This window comes from Ammospiza nelsoni, chromosome 10 (genome assembly GCF_027579445.1).
Source record: "Ammospiza nelsoni isolate bAmmNel1 chromosome 10, bAmmNel1.pri, whole genome shotgun sequence".
Classification (NCBI taxonomy): Eukaryota; Metazoa; Chordata; class Aves; order Passeriformes; family Passerellidae; genus Ammospiza; species Ammospiza nelsoni.
The window spans coordinates 21,939,152-21,955,274 of NC_080642.1; the positions used below are offsets into that span (position 1 = coordinate 21,939,152).

Consider the following 16,123-nt stretch of genomic DNA (forward strand, 5'->3'; position numbering starts at 1 on the left):
TAATCTTTATCCATTATTATTTATTCTCTACAATACTTCATTAGAGGATAGAGTTCAATTATTTACACTCAGAAATTATTATATAGGTAGGAGGCAACCAAGTGTAATATAAAGAATTGGTCTGACGTCTCTGCACTGTAGGTCAAAAGAGGTCTCCTGCTTTAAGGAAATAAATTAACCAAAAAAAACCCCAACAAAACAACATGTAGTTTCTGAATACAAACAGAAAACAGCACTAATAGTCAGTGAAGACTGCAGAGGTTTGTTAATGTACTATGAAAACAAATTATTCTGTGCAAAGGTTAAAATGAACTCTTAGATTTCCTTACAGATTTTTTTTTTGTTCTGATAAATTGTAGATATGTGATATTTTGACATAACATTCCCAAACCGAAATGGCTTCAGTTGAGATTGACTGTTGAACAACATGAAAAAAAAATTAAGAACCTCACAGTGGAAACATTTCAACACTGACAGACTCCAGTGATCAAAGACATTCTCCTGTAGTTACCATAAAACAAAGACATTTCATCATTGCAGTGAGATTATTCATCAGTTGTGGTTATCATGAGAATAAGCCCTTCTAGACCAAAAGGCACTTGCTTCTAAGGATGAGTTAATCCAGATCAAACCTCGTAACAGTTGCTTTGAGGAGTGGTTCTAACCAGCTGACCCAGCCAAGCAAACACAGAGAAAATTTCACATCAATTGGCCACTGATTTTGGTTGTCTCCATCCTGAGGCAATTCCAACTGCAGTTTGTGCCCACTTCACCTCTTTCATCCTTATGCATAGCTGCCACGTAATGATCTAGAAACGGGATTATTTCCTGAGACCACCTGTCCTTCTCATACATTTCTCTGAGCTGACTTAGCTATTGACACAGTTTTCAACTGATTTTATAGCTGGACCCTTATGGGACTAAAGCTGAGAGGGTCTGTTCCTTAGGCAGCAGACCAGTGTTTCTGATCTGCCAGCTTCTCTTCTCACTGCAACAAGACAAGAACACAGTACATATTTAGAGGCATTTATGTTTTGTTTGTGTTTTTTTAAACAGACTGAGTGGGGAAATAGAAGTGGGAGAGGACAAGACTTCCCCAGTCCCAAACCACCTGTCCCACTTCAGGCTTAAACCAACCAAGTTACTCAATCCTAAAATTCTGTTCTTTAAAAAAATGACAACTAACCCTCCCCACCCCACCCTTTAGTCATCCCCTAGTCAAAGAAACTGAAATCAGGAAAACACTATACACTGTTGAAGACACAGAACAGGGCAAACACCTGAAAAAGAAACAGTATAGTTGAAAAGCCTGGCACTGTATGCCTGCATGACCAGTCTCACCGAGCGTGCTCAGGGGTGAAGTTTTAGCACCATTTTTTTGCCTTTTTTTTAAACCTTTTAGAAATTAAATTCTAACATAGAACACTTGAACAGTAATGAGTGTAGCCCTATGTATCATACTGTTTGACAGCTGAAAGGTGAGTGGTATGCCTGGAGCTGACCCCACCCTCCCCCATCACTACACGGCACCTGGGGGAGCAACTACAAACTGGAGTGGTTTGGAACGAGACTCATTTATTCTCAGCAGCAGGAAGTCACAAAACAATCCTTTCATCTTCAATTCTTTCCAACAACATCACAAGGGAAAAGTGGCAATTTGTAGGCATGACCCCAATACAGAAGGAAAGCTGGGTCAATATTGCACCATTATCCAGAGGCATTCCCCTCACATCTCTCTCCTCCATACACCAACATGAAGCAAAATGGCACAAGCTGTGCCTTGCTTCCTTAGGACCAGGAGCAGCACCCTGCAGTTCTCAGTTCCTACCAGCCCTATTCCCTGCCTCACCACAGCATAATTTCAGGCTTCAAACACCAGCCAATTACAACACATGAGCAGGCTCAGAAGATGTGTGCAACCAAACAGCCATGACTCTGCTATGCACTTGTGTTCTCCTCCCCAATCATTAGTGACCCTCCAGAAGCTTGGAAAACCAACCAACCAACCCTACCCCAAATTGTATTCTGAAGTCCAGTTATCTCATTGAAAGAGTGCCATAATTTAGAGTTTATGACATCCCTCAATGATGCTGCAGAATACAACTGATAACTTTCTTTCAGAAAAGATGATTCCTTGTGATCATCAACCACCATGGGAGAAGAAATACAGAATGCACATGAGTTTCATGCCATTTGGGTAATACAGATTTCCCCACTCACTGCCTGCATGTGGCAATGACTAAGCTGAGTAAGATAAATCTTACCAGCAAAACTGAGCAGCACCATTCCATAGGCCTGGAATGAACTGGAACAACCACAGCCCCAAAGACCAGCAGTCATACCGGCCAAAGTGGCTGTTCTATCAAAAGGAAGGTCCCCAAGACTGTTAGCTTAAATTAAAACAAATTTCAATCACTGGTCTCACTTGTACAACTACAGCCAATGCTCTGCCAACCCCTCCCCAGCCCTAATCCTATCTCTTACAAATATTTGGAAACAAAATTTGGTCAAAACAAAGACTGTCCAGGGACACTCGAGGATCCTTTCCTCTGCGTACACAGCACGTGTCATGTCACTCTTACAGGCAAAACACCATTGTATTTCACAGCAGGCTTCATCACCGAGAATCCGACCTCCCAAGGATCTGAGCCTTAAAGCCTTCAAGGGTTTATTTAAATAATGGATTAATTTTTGACATATTTTCTGTCCATGAGGATGGGGTGCTATCCAGGTGTTCAACCCTCCCCAATATCATGATGTCCGCCTGTGATGCGTGGGGACTGCAATCAGCTCTCAGTACACAACAGATACCAGAGGTTAAAAAAAAATTAAAAAGAACCTAAAAAATGTTTTGTTGGACTCCGTTGCCCAGGCTGCCAGGGGAATGCTCCTACTTGATCTGGGGGGCTTCCATAACAAACAGCTCCAGTTTCCAGAGCGTCAGTAACACCCAGGAACAGATCGGTCCGAAGCAGCACTTTCACTCCTAAAGGTCTTCTGCACCTGACGACAGTTCGTAGGCATGGAGCCCCAATCCAACTGAACCCCCGCTGGGAGGGAAGGCTGAGATAAGGCTTGGGCCCCTGAAGTCCTGTCACGCTCTCACCCTCCCCCCAGGTCAGTGGGAAGGCAGACTTGGCAACGGAAGCTAGCATCATAAAATGGTGCAGTAATAGAAGTAACTGGACCAGGAAGAGGAGGCGTCTGCCCCGATGATGTCATAGCCGTTGGCAGCAACTGGGGAGTGGGACTGGTCATGCAGCCGTGTGTCAGGAGTAATGATTGTAGAGGGGGGGGGCATGAAGGGTGCCATTCTGGAAACAATGCTGGCGGGAGGCCATGTACTCTGCATAACTGATTGTCACCTTCTCACTGCGGTACCTGCGGGAACAGGCAGAGACACAACGTCAGGCTGCGCAACGCGGAGCATCGCATCTGCGTTCCCCCCGACGAAGGCAGCAATGATGAGTCTCACTCCATGTTCTCAAAAGGCTCATTTATTACTTTATCATACTATCTTACATTAAAGAATACTATACTAAACTATACTAAAGAATACAGAAAGGATACTTACAGAATGCTAAAAAGATAATAATGAAAACTCGTGACTCTTTCCAGAGTCTTGACACAGATACTAAACTGTGGCTCATCTGTCTTCAGAAGGTTTGTATTGAAATCATATTCCCACTGCTGGATATCAATCCCACTACAGGTTAGTTTGTTAAGTCAAATAATTAGGCAGGCAACATAAAAGACAGATGTTATTGTCAGCCTGCAAATACACAAAACTGGTTAAAATGCCTAAAAGCTTGGCACTGATTGGCCAAAGAGTGAAAACAACTCACAGCAGAATACAATGAAACAATCACCTGTGGGTAAACAATCTCCAAATACATTCCACATGAGCAAAACACAGGAGAATCAAATGAGATAATAATTGTTTTCATTTTCCTCTGAGGCTTCTCAGCATCCCAGGAGAAAAATCCTGGGTGAAGGGATTTTTCAGAAAATGTGAAAATGCAGGGACTCGTCATAAAACATTCACCCAGCTCACAGCCAGTGATGGCCAAGAGGAACCCACTGGTATGAATAACCCATGTGAGCTTGAATTAGCTCCAGGGTCCTGAAAGATGAGTCCTACTCAAGGTGATGATAATTAAAGGGATGCCTGAAGCAGCACACAGGAAATAAATGATTGGTTTGTATTCTTTTTTATCCACAAACTGCATGAAAATTTTGCTGGAAGAAGATTCAACTACAGTGATTAAATAATCAGTATTTCACTATTACTTACTTTTGTGGTTATTTCCACAATTGAAAATGTAGTGAAAGAAATGGAGAGGTGGGTAAAGAGAGGTTTATTACAGCACATACATGACTTGGTCCATATTGTACAATAAGAATTCACAAAACGTGAAGTTTCTTTGGAGAGACTGGTGTCCTCCAAGTTCTTCTAAAGCATGCTAAACAACAGCCAGATACAAAGTGGTTGAGTTGCACTAAGACCACATTATGTGAGATTTTAATGCAAACCCTCATCCTGACATCTCCTGTTATAGAAAACTCTGCACACTCACCTCATTTCTCTAGAGGTAAAGAATGACCTGATAATTTAGTGTTTCTATAGAAAACCAGAAAGTCCCAATTTTTACTAACATAAAGGGGGCAGAAACCAATAGGACAGCTGGGGATATAGAAAAGCAAGCAAATTCTGAAAACCAGCCAAATTTGAGTGCGGTTTGGTTTTAAGACAGGTGCCACCTACTAATAGCTACAGCATTCACAGATGAGCACACTGAGAAAAGGAAGTTGATTGAAAAGATGCAAAAAACAAATCAACCTTTTTAACTCTCAAAGGCTCTGCTCCTGGTCTTTCACATATATAGTAAAATTAAAAGCAGTGGCACTTAGAAAAATGCCAACTTTGATCCTGTATGGACCAAACACGTTGTGCACTCCATGTACACCACATGCCCAACACATGACATTTGTGATTTGCTCTTTCACACTACATCTCCTCTGGAAGAGGCATAAAGACTTACATCAAGCACAAATATTTAAATCACCCAGAATACACTATAAAGTAAAATTAAAAGACAAATATATCTGCTTACCTGGTAAGCTTAATTGTTTTCCTAAAATCATTGGTAATGGGAGCCTTAAAGCCACCTTTCCTGAGTAAGGAGTCTATGGTCTGGATCTGATCCCAGTCTATTGAAAAATAGAAGAAAGGCAAATTTTTCAATATAAAAAATATTTCAAAACTACAAGAGATGCATTAAAAGGACTCTAGAAAAACAAACAACTAAACAAACTCTGAGCTTTAGAAATCCTAGTGTTGAGCTGGACATACATGGCCTGATGCATGCACACTATCTGCACATGCCTACCCCTTTAAACTCATACTGGAGCTGATCTATGAAAGAGCAATTCCATTTTCCATTCCATGTCTTCTTATAAAGGTCTGTGCCTTGCTACTGTTGCAGGGACCCCAAATTTTTTCATCATGTACCACTTAGCTCCCTTGAAAAGAAGATAACACTAATTTCTTTACACAGACAAATTGGGATTGGTGCTCTAGTGATGGCACAGTGCACTGCCATGTGAGAGATCAGAGTTAAAATTCCTACCTTAGTCTTTTGCCCCAGAGCCAGGAGGATGCGACCACTCCACTCTGCTAGGTGGAGGAAAGGAGGAGGCAATATTTTGAGCAGTTACCATGGTGAGCACTACTCTATTTGAGTGGGAAGTGTGCTCCAGAGGGGCTGTGTTTCTAGCCCTCCTCTGGAGGATGCTACTTTAGCAAGAATGAGGAGGAAAGTGACTCTCCTGTTGGTGCTGTGCAGCGTGCAGTTATCCTAGTTGGTGGGAGAAACATAGAAGAGGAAAGATGCAATGCTGAATGCAGCTGGAAGATCCATAACTTTGAGATCCTCTATTTCTTCAGCCCTAAAACATTCTGGCACTAAAATACAGCTGTGCAAAGATATGGGATGAGAGACAGGCCAGATGAAAACCCAGCAGCAACTGTACCAGGTGTCAATTGTCCGGATTAAGCCTGGTGGTTCCATGGCACCACTGTGAGGACAGCATTGTATTCCAAGCCCCAAATTGATAGATTGTTACCCAATTCTGTGACACAAAGCGCTGACATGTTTGGCTGCCATCTCAAACCCACCTTGTTCCTTAGCAACCTCAGGTAAATACGTGGCTGTGCGTTTGACACCTTTCTCATTGATGAACTCTATTCTGATCCCATGGATTCCAACCTAGAGATGGAAATGAACAGCCAGATAAGAGGTGTTTGCTAGCACTGAGCCCATGACTGAGTTGTCATTCCCACAACTCTGTGCATCTCTCTCTGCACAGTTGGCTTTTGCCTGGGTAAGGTCATTCTCTCCCCACTCTCTGCTCTTGCCTGGCAGGTCTCACGAGGAGCTCTCAGCCACCCTTCCCAGACAAGCCTCACCAGTGGCCCTGCCACTTCTCCTGAGCTAAGTCTTGTCAGTTTTCCACCTCTTGTGTCAGGCAAGAGAGATAAAATCTCTGCATGCAAGAATGATGCCTAAAATTACCTGACTATGAAGTCCATATATACATTCTTCTTGAATGAAATACACTTCAATGTACAAGGTCCTAAAAACCATTCATACCTTTGGTCTTAACTACTTTTTATTTCCAGTTCCTATCCACACCATCAAAATACTTCCCAGGTTTTTATACAGGTATTTACACCCATTTTCTACTGGGCCAAGTCCATGAACGACCTTCATGTTTCTCTATTCCCATTCAGATCCCCCCCAACCAAAAGCAAATATTATTGCTGGGCCATCCTCTTCCTTCCTTCCTTCCTTCCTTCCTTCTAGTTTTCCAGCCCCATTTCTGCTATTCCCAGACTCTTCTATCCCCATCCACCCCTGTAAGGAAGGAGATACATCACCATGTACTAACCCGAACCCGAATGGAACGAGAGAGTGATGCAGAGTTCCAAATGCACCTGTTCTCACCTCCCAGTCCAGGTAGTCACTGGCATCCTCAAAGTTAGTGAGGAGGGAGACAGAGCAGAAGAGTTTGGGCAGCTCCTCGCGGGTCAGGGGGGGAAATCGGCTGTCCTTAAGTGCACTAAAGGGAACAGAAGATACATCACCCAATACAAGCACCAAAATAAAGTGTCAGATGCTCAGTTATTCCCCTTTTGATTATGCCTGCATGAAACATGCTTCTCTGCTACTGCAGAGAAAGTGATTTGCATCTCTCCCTAATCTAATGAACTGTAATACCAGTGGCAAGCCTCCTGATGCTGTCCAATGCCTACTGCAGGCTGAGAGAAATTATGTGCTACAGATGTCAATACTGTAGGCATGCAAGACAGATTTGACAGTAGCCTTAAAATACCAACTGCAACTCACCTTTTACAAAGATGTTCCACTACATCCTGGTACATCACTTCACTGTAACTCTCAGACACTCAGGTATAGTTCATTATGAAGCATATTACATTGAACTACATTGATCCAACATCCTAACCCTGAATCCTTACAGTGAATGAACTAAATTCATATTAATTTCATAATTATTTCACTTTTGACAGTTACCTGGTTAATGTGTATTCCCTGAGTCCTGAGTGAAGATTCATGGCTGAAAAGGTCCCGATGCAGCCACGAAGCCGCTTGTCTCGCCCCGTCTTCCACGTCACAAAGAGTGGACTGAAAAGGCAAAAAAAGAAACAAACCCTCCAGCCTCTACAGGTATTTGGTTGCTAAGGGGAGAAAACAAAGGTATGAAGAGCCCCATGCCTTTGCTTTCTGCCCCTGCAGTAAACCCCAGCAGGCAGGTTTGCTCACCTGCTATCTAGCAAGAACAAAATCATGCCCACACCCCCTACAAGCAAGCCCCAGCACTTCCCTCCACCCTGTCAGCACACTCCATCCTCCCCAGCAGGACTCTGAAATCCTCCATGGACACATTCCTAGCCAGATCTGCTGTCTTCTAATGACTGAAATGGTTATTTGATCCCACTGACTACCTGTCAGTATTGGCCTCACTTTGTAGCCCCACTAGTTTCCAGCATAGGTCATACAGAAATTCATATAAATGATGCACGTTAGTCTTTATACTACCACTTCTATAAATCAGATTTGGAGTAAAACCTTTTCTTTTTTGCTTTTTAAGGAATGAAAAGAAATCCAGATTATCTTTTTCCTCCCTGTTATTTCCATGAGGGTCTGACTTCTGGGTCCATCCCAAAGGCTCAATCAGTTTATTTCCACATCTTTTGCTAACCTTACATTTGATTTGTATTTACACACATTTTTTCCTGTTGAACACATATCTAAATTACTATTGTTCCTACTCAAAATCACCTGGATTTCCACTTTCCTGACTACCATCACAAATTTACAGGCACAACAGTAGATTCTCAAACTCAGCAGGCTCATTTCAAGCTGTTAAACTACACCTCCTGATTTGGCATTAAAGAATAACAACTTCAGAATAACAGAGCTCTACAAAGAGATAAACAGGTAAAGATGACTGTGAACATTAAATACAGATAAATTAACTTCTAGAGGAGTGAGTGAAATTGCAAAGAGCTGTAGAGAGGAGCACTAAAAGGACAGTGGTGGTTGCAGCTCTACAAGAATGTCCAAACATCTGCAAAATTCTGTAAGACAACTGATAATGCTGACCTAATTATAAAAACAGGATGAGTGATTCTGTGCCTTGTTCAGAGAACTGAATGCAAGACATCAGTCTCTGGATTTCTACTGAACTTTAAGTAATATGATCTATGATTTTCTGAGATTAAAAAAACATTGATAGGAGATTTAAACCATCAAAACTGTTTTGACAACATAGCTCAGACACTTACTTTCCTCAAACTCTTGAAGCTTTTGTGAGCAATGCACCTCTGCAGCAAACCTTACAAAAATACTAAGATTTCTGTTCAGACAACAAATCCAGCATGGAATGTGGATGATTTCTCAAACACAGCAACAGAACTTCTCAAGTCTAAGTGGTGAGAACATAACTTAAACTGCAGTAATAAATCAATGCCCAGTGAGGTTCCTCAGAGCAACAATGGAATTAAATCCATCACAGCATAAATTCATCACTCAGGATTTAAATACCAGCTGTGACCAAAAGCAAAAGCACTGCCCAAAAGAGCAATTAGCCCTTGAGTGATAATTGTGAAGGACTTTGCCCACAGAGGAAGTGGAAACATCCTTCCACACCCAACAACAACCTCCTGGCTGGCTTGACCAAGACAGGGCATTTGTTGTTCTAGTTTTCCAGTAACACTTCAAGACACTTACAGGATATAATTTTTCTGCATTTTCATCTATCTATTATATGTTGAAAGAGCAAACAGAAAAAGAGTGTAAGAAAATACATTAGAAAACAAAAAAAGACACTAAACTTACATAGGAGATCTCTGAGAAATACTACTGTCACAAGTTCAGTGGAAATTTACCCTAATCTAATAAAAATTTTGTCAGTCCACGTTACACTCACCCCAAAGAGAAAAGGCAAGGGAAAACATAAACCAAATCACTCACAGAATACAAATCTAAGTAAATTCCCCTTCAATTCAAATTGCAGGTTCACATTTTCAATTTATCTCTTTTCCCTTCCAAAGGGAAAAAAATCCCAGAACCCATCTTTGCACTGAGCTGCAGCACAGCTTTATGCATCTATAATAGAAGAGATATTATCAGAGGGGAGAGGATAATTGCATTCAGAAGGCTGTATATTTTAAAATACCTTAAAGCACATTTAAAACCATTTTTCATTGTGGTCAGAACAACTGAGGCATAAAAAAAAGATATGGTTCTGTACACATAGATAAAATTTCACTATTTTCACTGCAGAGAAGATGATGTTTCTGTCTCTGAAGAATAAATGCACTCAGCAAATTGCAGGTGCAGCTGACAATAAGGCCATTGTTCCAGAGCCCCTCCTTGAAAAGTGTTATTTCCCAGATGTACTGAGAAAAGTCACAACAATCTTTTGTCCATGTTCACCCAAGAGCATTTACTGGTACTTTGCAGCCATATCCTCAGCAGATTATGTCAACTCTTCCTTCCCCAGCCACAACATCCCACTTTATATATGTTTGATGAGGGTTTTTAGGCTGAGAGGAACTAAAACTAACAGCAACTAAAAATTAGCTTCATCAATTGCAACTACAAAGGGAATTTTAAAGTAGCAAAATACAGTTTGTTTGAATCAGGCTTTAGCTTGTGCTAGGGAAAAACCTCTTACAGAACAGATCTTATGATGCAAATCTCCTATTATTTGTCTTGTATGGCAACTAGAAACTTCCATGGTATAGTTCTAGCACCAGTTTGTAATACCTACTATTAAAAAATCAGACTGAAGTACAAAAGTGGAAAAAGTAACCAATCAACTACTTGCATAGGTTCCAAACTGCAACTACTTGCAGTAACCTGAATAATAAAGGGGATATTTCCTTCCTTTGCCAAGTTAATTCAGACATAATTACAGGTCTTGCAATGCCACCATCTCTCCATTGATCTGTGACCCTCACTGCTAACACTGGAATAAGGGAACTTTACTTCAGGTGTCTACCAGCTCCATAATTCCCATCAAGAGAGGTGTCCATGTGCACGTCCCCCCAGGCTGGTGACTGAAATTCATGTGGTTTTCAATCCATAACCCTGGAACTTGCATGTTATTACACTGGTTATGCCAAATCCTGAGCTTCACACCTGCTTTTAGCTTTACTTTAAACTTCAGCAGTTTAAAAACCACTGTGATTTTCTATTCAATCAACAGTCTCTTCTCTGTCTGTGCAGAGAGACTCCTGGTATAAACCTTTGTTTTGTCCAAAGATCTCTTATATTGACATTAATTATGTCGCAAAAGGCTACAATGCAAATTATTTCTGTACTTTCACTTTGCTTACTCTTGTATTTGATAACATTTGGCTTAAAGTTCGTTACAAGACTATCTCAAGTGGGGCAGTTCCTCCTTGTGTGCTGCTCTCCAAGAGAGCAAACCCTGGGGTACATCCATTTCCTGGGAGCAACAGAATAAATGCTGAAACACCTGAAAATCCAGGTAAGCATTTGCTGACAGAGGAAGAGAAGGGAAGGTTATGCTTTGCTGGTGTGCTGATCCAAAAGACTTATAATCATGAGCACTGAAAAAACCAGTGAACAATTTTTAACTTTTCAAATCTGAAAAATTCAACCAGCTGCTATTCCCCAAAGGACATCCTTTTTGATACTAGTCAACAAAAAAAGCAACAAAATCCAGCCAGAAATCTCCTCTGACACCAAAAGAATGCAGCTCTATAAAACCATCTCTCTTACCGGCTTAACAGAGCAACAGCAAATAACCCTTTGCACCCTGAGTGACAAACAGCAGCAGACTGACACCAAATGTGCTAAGGAGACCCCGCTCAGTGTAGGTATCAATACCAGAAATTTCAGCCTGGGGAGTCCCTAGAACTGTTTGATATCCAGGTCCAGAGCATTTCTGTGTCCATTTGTATTTACAGTATTAAACAGCTCACTCTGCAGCAGCATTCAGAACATGTATCCATAATCCAGCTGGAATAATAACTGCAAGGAAGCACAACCTACATCCACCCTGACAGCAGAAAGGTGGGCACACACTGACTGCACAGAAAGGAAGTCCTTGACCTGCTTAAGCCATTGTTCTTTACATCAATTTAAAATTCATTAGCTTAAATTAAGGATGTCAGCAACTTTTTATTTTATCTATTGTTCTGGAGGAGGCCCCGGAGGAGTGTCAGAAGGTCCATCTGTCACTAATCTTTCCCCTATAATTCTTTTAACAAACATTTTAACAGCATTAACATTTCTACACCTACACAGTCAACCTTCAGACAAACATCAATTAAATCTCACCAAAGTGAAACAGCTTCATAAATCCTTCTCCTCACTTCTGCTCACACACATCTCCTTTCCTCCTAACCTTGGGACCGTCCTTGAAAATTAACTCTCTTGGCAGTGCTGGCCTCATGGTTGGACTCAAAGGTTTTTCCAACCTAAATGATTCTAGGATTTCTCCCCACATTGCCCAGCTAGTGCTGCCTCCCTAACACATCTTCTATAACTGGTAATTTTTAGATTCCCCTCCCTGCTAAACCCATTCACTTGGACAGCTGAAAACTTCCTTGAGAGTCCTTGTCCAACTCTCACCAGCCCAACATTTGTTTCAGGATGAGCTGGAAACTTGTTCCAACTTCAACTTCCTGATTTATTCCCTTTCTGTTTACTTTGCAGGAGGAAATCTTTTCCCCTCTCCAAGTCAGTGTCTCACATTAGAAGCTGGAGCTTCTTCAAATTAATGATATTATTTGTTTTTTAGTACAGTTTTGTAGGTGGGACCACTCAGTTAATTTTTACTGAGCAATCTACTGACAAAGAAGGGGGCAAACATTACCAGAACATTTCCATGAAGTGGGTTTGCACTCCTGCACAAAGAACACAGTGCCTCATGGAACTCACCAGCCTGTGAGCTGAAGAAGCACCACGCCTCTTCACACTTGGCCTAGCCCTTTCTGTCTCCAAGGACACTCTTTAAAGCTCACTCACCTCCACCAACAAACAGCACTTCAATCTTTTGTACACTTAGAGAGCATCCTTTTGTTCCCAGCAGACAAAGCAAGCAGCAGAATGTTCCCCTTTCACCCTGCACACCCCTCTCCCCACTCCCAGAGGAAACCCTTCATTCACCCTTCCCCAGGCACACCCCAGCTCGGGGAGCTTTGCTGTACTCACTAGGGGTCATTGGTGAATCGAGGAAGCCGTGGCTGAGGGAACCCGTAGAGATGACAGTAGAGCACATCAAAGCAGTAGCAGCACATCTCTGCTGTCACCACCAGGTTCTTGGTGCTGTTGGCAGTTCCATTGGGCCGAGTAAGGGGGCTCAGAGCTCCTGAAGTGGGATTCATTCGAGTAATTGGGGAATTTCCTGGGCCCAAAGTCAAGTCAGATACGTTCTCCCTTCCATTATTCCCATCTGTGTGCTGGTGGTTCTGAAGAGGACCTGAACTGGAGCTTGGTGCAGTTGTGGTCTGATTCCCATGACTGTGCGTTCCACTCCCAGACAATTTGGGCTTCTTCACCCCACAACAGCCAGCTGCCAGCTTGGGCTCAAGTGGAGGAACACAGCGTCTCTTTCCCATCCTGCTTCAAAACTCGCTGCCTGGAGCACTGCAGAACCCTGGCATGGAGGGTGGGGAGGGGGAAAAGCATTACACACAGAGTTACAGGTGGAAAACCAACAGCTGCTTCCTTGCTTCTGCTAAAACACAGGAAGAAAACCCTCCAAAGCACAGCAGTAAAGGCAGCTCAGCAGAATGGGTGTTTCACACATAGATGGGAGAGTATGGACACAACCTGCATGCAATCACACTTTAATAGGTGGCTCATCACAAAAAACTGTCACCAGACTTCCCATAAAAACTGTGGGAAAACTGAAGGAAACAATACTTGGGACTTCAGATACACCCTATCCCCTGCTTTTCCTGCTCACCCATTCCTCCTCAGTCAATGCCTGCACCAGTGGCAAAAAAGTGCATTTCCCTTCCCTGCTCCTTAGAGAGAGTGACAGCAGCCCCAAATGACACCTTTGGGGCTGGACTCCCAGGGGTGCTGCCCTTGATTTAGCACTGGCAACATCAAAGAGGAGCTAAAAGCACTGAAACCACCATTTTCTAAACGACAGACTATTTTCCAGACCACAGACTGGAATGTGTTTACTTTCTGGGTCTGGGTGAATGAATACAGCTCCCAAATAAACATGCAGGGGGGACAGGCAAGATGTGCACCACAGGAAGAGCTGAAGCCAGCACAGAAAGTGATAATAGCAGGAAACAGGCATGGTATAAAAAACCCAAGAACCCAGAGCAGTGTTTTGCCTGCAAAGATGAGAATATTAGCTCATGCAGCACAAGAAGGGGCGGAACAAACACAGGGAGGAAAGGCTGTGCAGGCAGAGATGAACAAACATGATAGGCGAGGATTACAGGTCAGTGGCAGGAGCTTAAACACCAACATCACTGTGAGATCTGAACATACAGGGGAGAGAAAACCAGGCTGTCAAATGGGGCTCAAAGCACGGGCAATGAGACACAGGGACACCACGGGGGGACTGAAGTCACACTCAGCAGCACCAGGGAACTGCTGTGACCACCAGAGCAGCCCTCCAACCCTCCCAAGCTGAGAGCACAAACAGGGCTGGGGGGTGAGGGGTGACACGCACTGAAATTCAGGTTGTGACAACTCCCTCCCTGCTCGGCACGTGCAAAGACAGCAAACTTTGTTCGTGAAGTTCCATCGGTCACAGCAGCAGCCACAGGACTCTGAACTGAACCAGAACTGATGGGAAGGGTGTTGAGGGGTGCACCTCGCATGCTCGCAGTGCTTGCTCTGCTTAGGAATCCTCACCGCAAGGTTTTACAAAGACCATTAGGAACAATTTACATGACCTAAGGAAAATGGTATTTTTTTCTTTGAGCTCTACTTTTGCAATAATAATAAAATAAAATAAAAAAAAAAAAAACAAAACCAAAAAGGAAGGAAACCAGGCAGAAGAAAAGCATAACTTTGCCAAAGCGACCGTGTAAATTCTTCACTGCCTATTAAAAGTAACCCGCTCTGGCTCTTTGAGGGTGCTGAGCCTTCCCCAGTTAGCACTGACGGCTCAGCCGCATTGGGGAAGATAAATCATTATTTATTTATCTGGAAGCACAACACTTGATTCAAGATCGGAGACGTGGCAGGGGGAAGCTTCCCTCTCTTCTCCCCCCCTCTGCAGCAGGGGCCTAACAAAGGCGGCCGCTCGGCTCCAGCCCCGCTTCCCGGGAGCGCCCGGCGGGCGGGCCGGGGGCACACGGGGGCACCGCGGCGGCGGGACGAGCCCCGGCTGCCGCACACAAACTTTGCGGGGTGTTCGGGGGATCCCGGGCGCCGCCGGGCCCGGCCCGGGGACACCCCGGGGACCCCCCGTGCCCCGGCCCGACCCTCCCGAGCGGCCCCGGGGCCGCCAGGGGGCGCCGCGGAGCGGGACCCCCCTGCGGCCTCCCCCAGCCCGGGGCGGGCGGGCCGGCGCACGGCGGGGCCCCCTCCACCCGCGCCTCCCTCACGGCCCCGGCGGGGTCACCCACCTCCTGCACCCGTCCCGGCTTCTCCTCCGCCTCAGCCCCGCCGCCGCCGCTGCTGCCCCGCAGCCTTCTGCCGCCTCATGGGGCCATGGGCCTGGGCGAGGCTCCCCGGAGAAGCGGGCCCGGCGGGCGGGGGAGCGGGCAAGGCCCGCCGCGGCCGGGGCTTCCCGGGGCGGCCGGAGGACCGGAGCGAGGCCGCGGGCAGGTCCGCCGCTATCCCGGCAGCCTCCTCCTCCTCCTCCTCCTCCCGGCCGTGAGGTAATGAGGGACGGACACTCATAGTCCGCCAACCTCCCGGCGGCGCCAACACGGCCAAGGCCCCAGGGCGGGCGCTCTGCCCCACGGAGAAACCATAGAGACGCGCGCTTCCGCGCCCTCCCCGTCACGTGAGCAGCTCACGTGCGGCGACAAACAGTTCCGGGGGCGGGGACGTCACTCGGCAGCAGCGCCGCGCTGCCATTGGCCAGCAGGGGCCATGACGACATTAGGGGGAGGGGCGCGAGGTGGGGAGCGTCCATTACGTGTCTGGAAGCGGGGGAGTCTCTGCACCCCTCGGTGCCCGCAGCGTTGGTGGGGCCCGGCGCTGTGAGGGCAGAGCGGGGCGGCGGCCGGGCCGGAGCGCTGAGGGAGCTCCCGGGACGGCTTTAATTATAGCCCCGTGTGTAACGGATTCAATTATAGCCGTGTGTAACGGATTTAGGGCAGGAGCCAAGATAGCACAACGGCACCAACGCAGAAATCAGTCTTTTAGTGTTTCCAACCGCCAACGGGTCACCCAGATCCTTCCGCCTCCGCCCTTCTTCACAGCACCATAAAAACCAAAGTAGAGAATTGGTTACTTCGTCAAGGGTTTAGGGATAGCTTGTAGAAATAGAGGCTTTCCTCTCTCATGCTGAGGGATTCTCTGGCAGTGCACAGTTTGGAGTCACTCGGAGGAGGGGACAAGGGTTGGGTTGTTGTGCC

The 16,123-nt window shown here is 45.1% G+C and overlaps 1 protein-coding gene across 1 annotated transcript; it reads right to left on the reverse strand.

Moving 5' to 3' along the window:
* Window positions 1-15,449, reverse strand: AMMECR1L (AMMECR1 like). The gene is made up of 7 exons (XM_059479016.1): window positions 15,164-15,449; window positions 12,774-13,218; window positions 7,596-7,706; window positions 7,008-7,122; window positions 6,179-6,269; window positions 5,115-5,211; window positions 1-3,381 (listed from the first exon to the last, which is right to left on the reverse strand). Exons 2-7 carry the CDS (start codon window positions 13,178-13,180, stop codon window positions 3,270-3,272), a joined length of 933 nt encoding a protein of 310 aa, XP_059334999.1. The 5' UTR covers window positions 13,181-13,218; window positions 15,164-15,449; the 3' UTR covers window positions 1-3,269.
* Window positions 15,450-16,123: the final 674 nt, after the last annotated feature.